The 14,301-nt window shown below is 38.3% G+C and overlaps 1 protein-coding gene across 1 annotated transcript in view; it reads right to left on the bottom strand.

Annotated features, from left to right (window-relative positions):
* Nucleotides 1-14,301, bottom strand: part of CHM (CHM Rab escort protein) — a 51,828-nt gene that overhangs the window by 22,944 nt on the left and 14,583 nt on the right. Inside the window, exons 3-8 of the mRNA XM_039722599.1 lie at nucleotides 14,005-14,077; nucleotides 12,714-12,838; nucleotides 8,672-9,035; nucleotides 7,458-7,574; nucleotides 6,704-6,824; nucleotides 4,234-4,459 (exon numbers count right to left, since the gene is read on the bottom strand). Of these exons, the coding sequence (XP_039578533.1) occupies nucleotides 4,234-4,459; nucleotides 6,704-6,824; nucleotides 7,458-7,574; nucleotides 8,672-9,035; nucleotides 12,714-12,838; nucleotides 14,005-14,077 (1,026 nt within the window). The remainder of the gene's footprint in view (nucleotides 1-4,233; nucleotides 4,460-6,703; nucleotides 6,825-7,457; nucleotides 7,575-8,671; nucleotides 9,036-12,713; nucleotides 12,839-14,004; nucleotides 14,078-14,301) is intronic.

Here is a 14,301-nt window from a genome sequence, read left to right as displayed (position 1 = left end):
AAAACAAACAACTGATCCTACAAACAATCCTGCTAACTCTGCTTGCCCATTTTGCATTCATCTGCCAACAAAGTGAGAAGAAATATATCAAGTTTGTCTTTAAAGGCCAAGCTACATCTGAAGTTTTATTATTTCCCTGAAATGCAAGTGAAAACAATTAAGAGAAAAGCAGCACTGCAGCTACTTGTACTATTCAGTATTTTAGTACAACCCAAGGAACAGTGCTAAGTTGTCAGTAATTACAATTACATTTTCTGGTCCAAAGAAATGCAATAATTAAAAGTGATGAAAGATAGATAAATATGAAAATTAGGTATTTTGAAGTGGAGGACTGAACTCATATCCCAATATGATTTTACATCACCTGTGATTGTTCACAAGTGCTGACACTCAAATCTGTCACACCTGATTGTCACCAGGAATTAACATTTTTTGAATGTCAATCAATATGCTAAATCATACAATTTACACACAAAGTTCTGCATCTTGCTAACATGCAGAGACATGATACTCATGTATAGATTTAGCTGAAAAACACGGTGTGCCCAATTTTTAATAAATTATTGCAGTCAGGTTTCCTGAAGTCCAGTCTTGATTTCAGACCACTAAAACCTTCCTAGATTGTAACAGGGACATAATTGGGAATTTTAAAGGACCTGAGACTACCCCAAAGCTCTGACATCTGCAGCAGATAATAGTGCCCATGTAAAGGTAAAACTGATTATTCATTTTAAAATACATACAGGAACCCCCGGAATCAATCACACTATCCATCTTATCTCAGCCTGGCCTCTCCATCTTCCTCTAAATATGGGCACTGAAAGAGATGGAACTGTCTTAATCAGATCTTTCCTCCACCACTAAATTACTGCTGTCACTGTCACCGAGACAGAATTAACAATTTCAGCCAGAATCTGTAGGAACTACTACAAAGGGTGGCACTGCCCACCAAATGCACAATGGGAAAGCTCAAAGTCTGTTTATAGGAAATGCACATTGTTAACTACCCATAACAGTCAGGGACTCAGCAGCTCCTCTGGCAAAGCAGCTGAGGATATTCCAGCACCTATTGCCATCTGTTAGCTTTTGGGTAACTCTTAACAAAGACACAAGAGACACAACGTGCCCCTGTAGAACCTTTGTGACATGACACAGTGACCGTCACCAATTCCCTCTAAAGGCTCACATGGGAAAAAACTACTGCTTCTCAGAAAGTCAATTCCATCTGCATGTTCATATTTGCATGAGTTCAGAGGAAAGAATCTGAAACCAAACTGAAGGGAAACTTTTCCTGCTCTGCCCCAAATTCACTGTGCTCACAAAGCAAACACAGTAGCAGATGTAAAGGCTTGGTTGGGTTTTCCTCAGGAATGAGACATTATTATATTTACTTGTACTTAACATCAGGCTATTGCTACATCATTAGGAAGGAAGAGTCAGAACAGTTTTGTACCAAGAAGGAAGCAAAGGAAGCAGTTAAGGGCCAGGAAAGTTTTGCTGCTTGTCAGCTCAGGAGAGCAGGAGGCTCCCAATGACCTTCCTCGTTCCACGACTCCAATTTATGGAGACAGAAACCTCCCATCTGTACCTCACCATATTGGGATGTACATTACAGTGATATAAAAGTTTAATTTTCTCTCCTAAACCATCCCTGCTTAAACCAATAAAGAAGGAAGAGTGCTTCTGCTCACTCGAGTGTCGTCAGCAGTTCCAAAAGGTTGTGGTGTTTATGCAGGATTCATTTGGGATGCAAGGATGTGACTTACAAATGTCTTTGACTCATTCCCATCAATATGCATGTGTGCCATTTATAACAGTAGCCTTGATGAGAACACACAGTGTAACTGGCTGCAAGAAACGCTTAAGAGGTTTACATTAAAGCAGAATATAGAACAGTGGTTAGAAATCACAGGCCAGGTGACACCTTCCTCTGATAAGCTGGTGATAAAAGCTGTAGGCTGTGATCTATAGGCTCTGGCCTTGCCTCTTTGCTCCACAGCCCCAGCAGCATTCTTCAGATATGGCTCACTTTGAGCAAGACACAATCCTCAGGGCAGAACACCTTTAAGAATTGTGATTAATCTCTAAAAATATTATTGTTGCCTCCTAAATTGTTCACTTACAAAGAAAAGACAATTTAAACAAAGGTTTTGTATTAGAATGCTTGCAATACAAACCTTTTAGAAGTATAATTACTTTTTGGTTTGACAGATTAATTTGCTTCATCTATTAAAATACCCTCTTTGTTGTAGAACTTATACATTTTAGCAAAAAAACCTCTAAAATGCAGCAATCAGTGATCTGAAATAGAAAGTTCAGGCCATCTGAAGAACTCCTGTCATCACAGAATGATTTTCTGATAAGAATATTTATAATACTTCTAGACACCTCTACTGCTAACTCTTGAAATATACTGCTGTTACAGATCAGAAAACTGCATGTGCTGGTTATTAAATTAAAAAAAAAATAAGGCAAAGGGATTTTGAGAATGCAAGAAAAATTACATGGACAAGAATCTACTGAGGAAAAAAAGCAAGCAAAATTTTAATTATTGAATTTACTTTTTTCCCCTTACAGGTATTTGAAGCCAAGGAATGTTGAACTGCCAAAACTGTACTACTTCAATGGTTCTGATAGCATTCTGATTTATTAATCTGCTGGTGACATACAGATACCTGGCCTCACATGAAATCCTATGAAGACACAAAGACATCCACAAAATCCAGAAACACAAGTTCTGTTGCATGACTGTATGCAGAGTAGTTACCCAACCCCAATTCTTGTTCACAAATTATCTGTCCAATCACCTAATTACCTAGGTGTGCACTGTAAATCACCATATAAATACAGCTCAAGGAGCAGCTGAAAGGCTTCTGACAAAAGATGGTGGCAAATAACATTTCTATTCAATGGAGCACAATTATTCCAGAATGTTTCTATCAACACGTAACTGCATCCATCCCATACACAGCCCAGCAGGATCAAGCTGCTGAGGCCATTCTTCTGGCAGTCATTTAAGGACTGCTCTGAAGAAGAGAAATGGAATCTATCACAGAGACAAACAGGAATACCAACAACCTGCTCTAAACCAGAATTTCATAGTAGCACACATGTAAAAAAACAGAACTTGTCCAGCACCAAACAAAGCAGGTAAGACCCTGCACTGCTATTTAAGGGACTGATGTACAAATATATCACTCAGACAAACTGGCCTCACCAGGCAAAGCTGCTTTTTTTAAACAGAGCTAATGTTTACTTCAGACCTACAGGTTACCACATTAAACCCACAGTGAGCAGATGGAAAGGCTGCTTGCCAGCAAAAGCAAAGATGAAAAAAACCCCTCAGCCTTTTAAAAGGCAGTTGAACTGTTGGAAACAGCTGAAATGCAAACCACCCACCCTCTGCACACGGGTCCTTGATGGTCCCCAAAAGCACCAGCTCTGTGCCAGAACCACGGGCCAGGGACACCTCAGGACCAGGGCAGGGACTGCACTGCCACACTGAAGTGGATCTTGGTTTATTCCTGGAATCAACTGGGCTTTTTTTGGTTTTTTTTGTTTTCTTTTTTGTTTTACTTGCTTTCTGAGGCTCAAGGAGTGGAGAACATATGGCTGCTGTTTGGGATGTCAGAATGTAGCAGTGGCTCAGTGGAACAGAGCTGCATGGGATCTCCTCTGCTGCTCAGTTCATAGGAGCTGGAACCTTGCAGTCTAGAGAGAGCTACAAAATAATGCCATGATTTCACACCCATTGTCCTGTTTGTATAAAAGTCTGCGACATAGAAAGGTTTGTTTTAAATGTGACTGTAAACTGGACACATGGCATCATTCCCCTCTTTCAGAATAATCCAGTTCATTATTAAATATCTTTGAATGGCAGATGCGCTCTCAGCAAATTAGTAACACAAATTTACAACATGGACCTTCCTGCAGCTTCAGGGAAGACCCACATATAAATTTTTTCAACCTACCCAAATGCACAGTCATCCTTTTGGACAGATATCCCTGAGTCTCCTCTGTCAGATTTAAAAAGAGGCAGCTACATATGGGTTAAATTATGGCTTTCTCATTTCCTAGCACTTATTAACTTTCAGCAGCCACCACAGCCAGCAGCTACTACAAGCTGCATTTGTAATACAATGCAAAATGTTGCAAAGTATTATCCTTGTGAATGATACCTCTTACATGACAAGGGTTTACTTTTTGGGACGTGTCTGGGTAAGTGAGGCTTACCTGCAGAAGCACTGTGGGATCTCTCCTTGCCCATACAGAGGGAACAAAAACGGGGTGTTGCCATAACGGCCAAGGCACTGCAGGAATTTTTTTGTTGCCTGAAGACCTTCCAGAGTGCTGCTCTCAGTCTCTGACACCATTGCAATGGAGTGAAGGATGAAGTGCTGCAAGCTGGGGGTCAGCTTCCGTGTCTGGAGGAACTGAGCAAAGGTGCTGTTCTCGTGGTCTGAGGGAAAAGCACACGAGGCACTGAGCACACTCTGACATCTGCATTCTCTCCTGGGCTCAGCTCAAACAAGTGCCTTTGGATTCCAGCAAAAAAAAGCAAGTGAGTTTTTCAACAAACACCTTGCTGTAAAGGGATCATCCAAGTCAATGAAAGTTAGAAGAACTACTCCCAGAAAGCAAGCTCTCAGAAGACAGAAATAGCACTCCATTAAAATATTTCAAAATATCACAAACCCACTTTATGGGTCTCCAACGGCATTCATTCTGTTAGACTTGATCTAACTCCATTTCCCAATCCTGAGAGAAAAGTGAGAAACTGTGGGCAAAAATCCACGGAAGTGCTTTGGGATGCTGTTTCCTGTAAATTATCCAAAATATTACCCCAGATTACACCCACTCCAGAACAGGACTGCTGCATCCACACTGCCAGTGCCAGACTGGATATTTATGCTCAGAGAGGCCCCTCACACAGTGCCACAATCCAGAGATGAGAAGGTGCAAATATTTATTTCAATTGGATGACTTGCTGGCAACAAACAAATGTGGATGAGACAGAGAGCAGAAAGGGATCAAGGACTCCATCTTCCCTTTAAAATAATATTATTGCTGGCACATTTTGAAATTCAAAGAAACACAAATCTTCTGGGAGATGTTTAAAGCATGCTGGCATTGATACATCTCTGAAAAGCTTTAGTCATCTTCATAACTCTAAGATTTTTTTTGCCAGGAAAAGACTGTATTTAAGCAATAGCATACTTCCATACTATTCAGAGATCTGCTCTTATTTCAGTCCTGGATAAATTTGTAACTAGTTCAGAAACACCTCCATCAATGCAGAGTCCAGTATTATCAAGCTATATATTCTGTTCAAGATTCAGCCACTGCTTTACTACAAATGTATCTTACTGCTCTTTGTACAGCCATGCAGAAAGTCATAAAATGACAGGGTTCTTTTTGTTTTATCATTCTAAAAAAATTCTCAAGTTTTCCTCACTTCAAACTTCTTATATAATTCCGTATTTTACAAAAAAAAAGCTTAAAAAAATTCTTCACGCTCATGAACTCTTCCTATTAAAAGTCTGCCTTCCCACGAACGCAATGATCTCATCAAGAGCAATTTAAAATTTCTGAAGTTTTTACATTAGCCTAATCTGACTCAAAATATTCTCAATTACTTCTCAGGCTATTTTAAAATGTAGGAACAAAATCTGTTTAACTGTCTCTGGAAGTAAAATAAATCTAATGTTATTTAGGTACATGAATCAATGGATTCATTTAAAATTGATGTGGCATCTCTTTTTTTTACTTAATAAATTTTCTAAATACCACCAATATCCTCACTCTGAGCACCTCCATTTCTTCCAGCAGCAGCAAACTGAGATCACCTGTAATCAATAAACCACTTCAGCCTAATGAGTTTTTCCCCCTTCAGGATTTTCTGGAGTTCATTACAGACTCTCCTTTCCTTAACCTTACCAGATCTTGATACTGACTGTTTTTCTCTTGCATATATTTAATAATTTTCTCTTATGTTTGCACTCCTCTTTCCTCACTATTTCTTTTTGACAGATTTTTTTCTCTTTGCCTTACTTTTAGACTCCAAGAACTGAGGACACCACTTCATTCTTTGTACCCTGAGGAGCACAAACCCAAAGCACCTTCCTCCTGTTGAGCTGATTTCCCTCTTTGACCCGACGATATTCTTCACACATTATAGCTCAAATCTATTCTGATTTCCTCTCATCTAAATAAGCCAACACTTGATAAAAGCACTTTGAACTTGCCCTTTACAACTAAAGAGCATTAAATTACATTTACTTTCATAGTTAAAAAAATTCCATTTTCTCAATTTCTGATTTGTTGTAACGCATTGTAAAGATTTATGCAGTAATCAAAAAAAAACAGGCAGAAAATTCAGATACATCACATTATTTTAAAAAATACCTGGGGGAAGGGAGGAAAACACTTAAAAATGACAAAAAGCATTCTGCAACCTTGCTGTAATATATAATTTTGCTGTTAAAGAAAAATGTAAATAATAAATGATGTGGGAACTAGAAGAGCAAGTGCTTAAGTAGAAGAATTTAACACTGAAGTGAAAAGGTCACAAAAAGGTCAAAGGCATACTTTAAAAATGAATCTGTAAAAATAAACCACGTGAAAACACAGGAGAGCTCTCAGAATTGTGCCTCCCTTGAGGAACTCCTTGGAAAGGAGTGGGCCTTGCTCAATGAGACACTACCTTGGTATTCCTCGGGGTGCTGTTCATAGTCCAAACAAAATGTCAGGAATTTCATAAGCATTCTCTTCTCCACCATGGTGAGCTGTCTGCTGTTGAAGACATCCGCTCTAGAACAAGGCACCTGCAAAGTATTTTTTAATAATTTCAGATTCTTTCCACATTCTGAATGCAAAAGCATCAAGCAACAGCAGTCTGATTAAATAACTAACACTTCAAATTACTGTTTCCAATTAGTTATTTTCTTATATATTTATTTCCCCTATTTTCTATTGGAACTGAAGTTACCAATTTTCCACAATAAGAAAATTCAAAAATCTTTTATTTCCCTTCAATTTCACCTGCATCTCTATCTGCAGAGACAATCACAAGAGTTTGTATTAACTGTGCCAATATCTCCTGTTGCCATTATCACACTGACTTCTCTTGTATGTAACATAAAGACAAATCAAGTCTATATCAGAATCTTAAAACCTAAAATCTTTGAATTTTCAAGAATTAAATGCCAGTCAGTCATGGCCTAAACATTTAGCCTGAGGTAAAGATTTATGTCAATATGCTGGACAACCTTATTTTAGTTTGGTTTGATTTTATTTTCATATTTCTATATAACACAAACATATTTTCTTCCAGAAATTAAATTAGAATCATAATTAAGGAAAAAACCACCAGCTTCTAGTTATAATATTCTCAGAAAACCCATTTCTTGACTTTCAGAAGATGAGTGGAACACATGCAGCACACGACTTTCTGGTACCTGCTCTACTTTTCCTTCGCGGAAGGCGAGAACTCGCATGGCGTTTTTGAACTCGGCGTATCTGCTCACGTTGGACTTAATGAGGAGGTCAATTAACAGCCCCCGGGAGTAAAGCAACTGCACAGGAGGAGAAAGGAAGTGGTAGGTGAAGAGGATCAGTGAAGCACCCAACAAAATCCTCACCAGCTGCTCCCTAAATCACCTGAACCAAAAGTCACCTTTTCCACAGGTAAATTCTGTGACTCCCAAGCTAAGGTTCTGTCATATATAATTTAATCATCTTTATAGAAGCTAAAAATATATGATGAAATGAAGAAGGGCCAGAAATGTAACTATGAACTGAAAATGTTTGTCTGTGTTGAAAAGTCTCGTAGTCCTGAGGAACAGACTTTGCAAGAGCACACAGGAACTCTCTGGATAAAGGTTTCCTGGGACACCAACGAGGACATTACAAGGAAACTGATGTTCCCCTGCCAGGGAAATGCCAGCACAAAGTCCTGGCCTTGCCCTGCTGACCACTCTTGTGTCTGAATTTCTGGGATTTGCTGCAATTAACACCATGTCCCACAGTGGGACAGCCAGAGTATAAAAAGGATACAAAATGGCATTATCTGCTTAGCCACCACCCACTGACTGCTGTTCAAGATGTCACTGCAAGGATGCTTGGACATGGGACCCACATTTGGAATTTCAAGTTTGCAATAATGATTTCACAGTGTCTTCACAAAGAACTGAATGAATTATTGAAGAGAGTTTTTTCAGTTTCCAAAGGTTTAAAAATTTTTTTCAGGCACAGTACGTAAAGTGAAGCTACCAACTTTGAAAAAACTTCCCTGTGCTGCAAAGCACATTTTTTATCTTTTTAAAAAGATTAAAAAATCTGCATGCAGATTGCTCTTTCTTGTTTAAAAATGCAAGTTTTTAATGGTACTATTTAAAATGAGAGATTTTGCTGGTACTACCTAAGTGCTATATTTCATGATATTTATTTCACGGCAATATTTCTGAGCTGTGTTTTTGATCTCTTTGGTTATAAAACACTTAAGGTCACATATTAAATAACTCATGTTTGTTTTAGTGGTACCAATTCTTACTTCTCAAGAGTGCCTATTTTGCCTCAAAGGTGCTGTCTCAATGTGAAAGGTTTCAAAACAAATGTCAGCATTTTAAGGAAAGCAAATGTAATTAAACAAAAAAAGTCATTCACTTCCTACCTTAGAAACTAAATCAATATTAAACCTTCTGCCTTCTCTAACAATTTGGGAATAGGTGATTTTCTTTGGTTCTTGGGCAGCATTTTCAGAGGGTGCAGTTTCCATCTCGGCCGGCTGCGGAGCCGTGCTGGGAGCAGCTGCACTGCCAGGGGCTGCTCCTGCCCCATCCCCTGCAGCTGCCCTGGCTGCCTCCTCTGCAGGGCTCTCCACTGCTGGATTCTCTTTCTCCAAGCGTGGGGAATCCCCCTCTGCTGCTGGACTCTCCTTCTCTGGCGCTGGAGACTCCTCCTGGGCAGCAGGGGCTCCAAACGCAGGCAGCTTTGGCAGTGCACCAGCTTCTTCAACACCTTCAGCTGAATCCTGACTGATTAAAAACACAGGGGGAAAAAGAGGAGGGAAAGTCTTTTTGAAGAGTCTTTAAAACTTGTTTGAAGTTTTGAGTTGGTGCCAGAGCAGAAACCTCAAGCATTTCTAGGAAAAGCATTAGAATTTCTTTATCCTGGCCCATTCAGGTGCTCCACCCACTAACAAACTCTGGTTACTTGGCTGCAAAGCTATAATTCAAGAGACTATTTTTATTGAGGAGAAAAAACACCAACAAAAATTTGAGTTTTTATTTTACATATACTCAGAAGATAGAAGGATCTCAAAATGAAAATCAAGGCCCTCATGGTGAAACAATACGCAGCTACATAAACAACAGAAATTGACTATTTTGAAACAAAAACAGTAACTTGATCAGGTGTTCCCTACCGACTAAAACCCATGAAATTGAAAAGCAAACATGCACTAAGGTCATTAAGCTGAGATACCATCCTGAAGAAAACAGACAAGCTTTACACAACCGAGCTGCTCTGATGCCAGCAGGGCCACTGAGAACCAGACCACTCGGACCCAAAGCTTCAGTGAAACACTCAAATTCCTGTTTCAACTCTGCCCTTGCATTCTAATTAGTTGTTCAAGCAGCAATGCTGTTACACAAGTGCTCCAAATCCATGCACAGGGGATGAAGGCAGCCAGTCACAGGAGGGACATTCCCATGTAACATTTGCTCTGCACAGTTCATTTCCTTTCCACAACGTTTCTTTAAAATTCCCCTTATAAAGCAGCCCTCCACTTTTCATCTCATCTCCTTGTTTTGTGTTGAACTTCAGTGACACCTCCCTTAGAAAGCAGGACTTCTGAACTTGGGTTAGTTTATACTACCACTGAGATGAATCAAATCGGTGTCATTGTAAGTGAAAGGAGTTCAGCAATAATTCCAAACTATCTTTTTATCTTTATACCACAAGCCATTAATGCACTGAATAAACAATTTAATCTTGCCTGAAAACTAATGAACTATGATTTTAAAGGTGACCTGCAAACACAGAGTATTAACAGGATGGTTAAAATTCCCAGAACAGCAAGGAATTACTCAGCATCAACACCGAAATGCTCCCTCACACACCTGCAGCCTTGCAGGATTTCTGCTCAAAAAGGAACAAAACCTGGGGTCCTTTAAAAATTGCTCCTCTTTGATGAACTCATGAAGCTCACATGGACTCAGGAAAAGTTTGGAAGTGATCTCCCAGCTTGGGCACAGTCACCAGGAAGCACTTAACTCATGACTGGGGTAAAATATTGCCCTGGGAAATACAGGAACTGCTACAAGGAAGCACTAATGAGAGAAGGCTGTTTCTGTACATTAATTATGTCTTTCTGCTTCAGATTGCCAGCATTAAGTAACTATAAAATATCAAAGAGAGATAAGTACTTTGTCAAATGTTGTTGAAAAAAGTAATCTCTGCTATAAATAAAAATGAAAGTCAATTCAATTTTGGGGTTCTATTTAGATTTTGGGTTTTTTTAGGATTTTGGAACAAAGTGCTTGTGAAAACTGCAAAAGCTCCTGCCAGTAATTCAGTAACTAAGAATGAAGCTTTTATTTAACTCATCCTAAACCTTTATAACACAACATTTCAGAATAAGGTTTTCTAAGTAACTTCTCCCAATCTCAATGAACAGTTCATCTCATTTTAAACATACTTATTACTTTTTAAAATAAAAATAAACTTGGATTCATAATACACTGTATTTTTCTATATCACTCTGAAAAGCAGTAACAGAAATATTTACATATTTTAAATCTATATTCATTTCCCATTAAAGAATAGGTAAATCTCCATGATTTGCAGCTCCACACTTTTCATAAGGAGAGCCTAAAAACTGTATATAATCTAAATTCATGACATCCTTCCTATAGGACCAAATATCCCTGAATAATGTAAGAACTGTCTATAAAAATGACTCAAATTGAACTTCTGTACAGACAATTCTTCTCCTAATTCAGAAAAAAATAATACATCTGCAGACAAATTGTTGTGTAAATTTAGAATATTATCTTCCACCATTCATCAATTAATGGTACTAACAAAGGAATATCTTAAAATGAATGTGTCTTATTAATGCCTTGTAACAGCAACCCCTTCAGATAGGTCAAATGAAAAATTGCCAGCCAGCTGGTTAATTTATTCAGCACAGGTGTTCACTATTTATTTTTCAGCCATTTGCCTTTTTTCAATCCAGCTTGTTGTAGACACAGTATTCTTTCCCTTTGATGGATGCACTTTGTTCTAAGGCCATTCATTTCAGATTTGCACTGTGTATATTATACTGCTACCCAGCTGTTTATTCTTTCAAAATAAATGTTTAATGGTTACTTCATAGGAGTTACAGAAGTTAAGCAAAAACAACAGAATCCAGGCAGAACATATAAATTGTCAGAAACACAGTAATTGACTCTCAGAAAGTTTGAAGTTCTTTTGGAGAACTTTTTCTTTGCCAGGTTTATTAATCTTATCCTTGTTCCTTGGGGGAAATTTTTATTTTTATTTTTTTTGGTGAGGACCAAGACAGACAGCACTGTACTGAGTTAAGATGAATACTTAAAAGCTTAAGTTTCACCCAAGTAAAAATCTCACTTCTAAGTGTGAAATCTCAGTGCCAGGGGATTCATTTGGGAGCCAGCTATCAGTCAAAAATTATGCACAAAGTTAAAAGACTACGAAACCTTTCCATCTGACTTAATCCTGGTTCTGAACATTATTTATTATGACAACAGGATGACAACTGCAATATCCAAGTGCTATTGCTTTAAAATAAGCATTACATTTCATCTGCAATCCAGTCAAGCACCGTTGCTGTGCAGCACTGAACCTTGGAAGAGTCTCAGCCTGTGACCTTCAGATTGTATTTATGTAATTCACACCTTTTTTCCCCTACTTATGATGATTACAGAAAGAAATCTCTATTTCTCTACGAGTATGTGTCAGCATTTCATTTAGCTACCTATGGTATTTTCTAAGGGATTGAAGGTTAAATTTACAGAACTAGCTCAAATAATTTCCTCTCAGGAATTCTGGAGAATGTTCAGCTCAATATAAAATCCAGAAGATAAAAAAGAATAAATAAATAAGTAAATAAATAAATACACAGTTCAGTTAGTTAAATTTATATTCAGTGGATTTAACTTCAGTAAGTTAAATTCAATGCATATAAAAAAGACAAAGGGCAAATATTACTTTATCATTTTACCACAAGGAAGTATTTCAGTTACAGTACTGTTGTCCATTTGTGTTGCTTGTTTTTTGTATGTGGTTCATTTTACATGTAATTAGGGGTTTAATTTTTGACTATGAGTACAGAAGCTTTTAGGCAAATTAAGAATAGAAAAATTTAACTGATGGCAGTGCACAACTGCTTACTACTACTACTATCTAAACATAACACTTCTGTTTTCTGCTCAGAAGTAAATCAAAAACTCACAAAGTTGGCCAACAAATTACACTGCACCCAGAGAGGTCATTCAGGAAGGATCAGGTTGTTTCAATGAATTGATTTCAACAAAGCACAAGGACAAGAGAACATTTCAGAGGCCAGGGCTGCTTTTTGAGACAATGTGTAATATGGCAGCATGGTGCAACCCTTAAAACCAAAAGCCAACGTGATAATCTACCCCAGGCATACAAAATTGTTCAAGAATTTCTATTTTTCTACTTACTCTCCAAAACAGAAATCTTCTACATGTTGAATAGTTTTATCCTTGCTGCTAAGAGGAATTGCTTCTTCATCCTCAAGGATCAGTTTTCTCCAGTCCTCACATTCATCACTGAGATCTGTCTTTTGCTTAAAAGAACAAGTATAAAATTACATATTGTACTGTGCAAGCTGTTCTTGAACTATAAATCTCTCTAGACACAAATAATATGTACCATCTAATAATATGAGGAAAAAAACACCAACCTGTTAACTGTCCTAATGTTTTTTTCTATTTATGTTTTTTGAGTCAAAACAGTTCGAGCTGGTTACTTTATTACACCATGCCAACATTTATACTACAGCACTGGCTCTATTAATCTGAAATACAGTATTAAATGAAATAAAGGCTTTAGTAGAGAGTTGAATGTAACTTGGAATACAATCTGCTAAAAGACAGGTTTGCCACAGCCAGGGTAGTTCCAGATTCTGTGACAAAACTCTCTGAATGGAGACCATATGGAAAAACCTTGTGACAGGGGGGATTGTATGGATTGTATTCATCTGTGCACAGAGGAATCTCTAAATCATACAACAGAACTCATAGAATATGAAGCTCTGGCACTGAGCAAGTGCCCTGATTATGCCAGGAGGCAGCACAGTGTAAAGAGCAGGCCTGAGACTGAGCTGAGAAACTTCCATCTTCTACGGGCCAGCAGGCTCCGAGCATTTCCGTAAATAACGGAGCAGCCGTTTGCTAACCCAGCCCTGGTGCTCCATCTCCTGAATAAATTCCTCCCTGGAAAACTTCTAGTGGACTGCCATGAATCAGATAAACTTTGGTCATTGAAAAATACGCTATCAGCATTCATCTTTTTGTCCTGGTTACAGGACATTTCAGTGGAAGGATCCAGCACCCACTTCTCTGCCTCTAAGGAAGAATCAGGTGAATACAAATGAGACAAATGGGCTGAAACATCAGAGAGTGGAAAATAATCAAAGAGGAAATGGAAAAGACCAGATTATGACAAAGCAACTGAAACAATGGTGTAGATGCTTCTCTTTAAGCAGAAGAAGCCAGAAGTGTGGCCGAGCACCAGGCTGGTCTCAATCAGACTGACAAGGCAGGCACAGCAGAGCCTCAGCCTGCCAGGCCAGATGGGTGAGGCTCAACCAGCAAAGCTGGGAGCTACAAACCTCTTTGATCTGTCAAATTACCAAAGAGCAAAAGCTGGGAGGTGCTTTGTCTTGAAATAAATCATGCAAACAACAGAGATTCAATGAACAAGTCAAGAAACAATTTGGGAAATTTTTACCTGATTGTCTTTAATCCAGGACAATAATCCTGAAAAACTAAAGCTGGCCCAGTTTCCACCATAGTAATTTCTCCTGTAAAGAAAAAAACAAAAGGAAAACCTGTTGGACAGGTAAAACAACTTTCCCAGATTTAAAGAAAAAACAACCAAGTCTGATACATTCAAAATATTTTACATGGCAAGATTTTTCACATGCAGAATAGATAAAAATTAGTATTTTGCAACTCCTAATGAAATGTAAAATTTCCTTTTTCCTCCTTCTGATCAAACACACTGTAGTCCAAAATCAAATTATTT

This window comes from Passer montanus, unplaced genomic scaffold, assembly GCF_014805655.1.
Source record: "Passer montanus isolate IOZ18808 unplaced genomic scaffold, ASM1480565v1 scaffold49, whole genome shotgun sequence".
NCBI lineage: Eukaryota > Metazoa > Chordata > Aves > Passeriformes > Passeridae > Passer > Passer montanus.
This window is presented reverse-complemented; position numbering and strand designations above follow the sequence as displayed.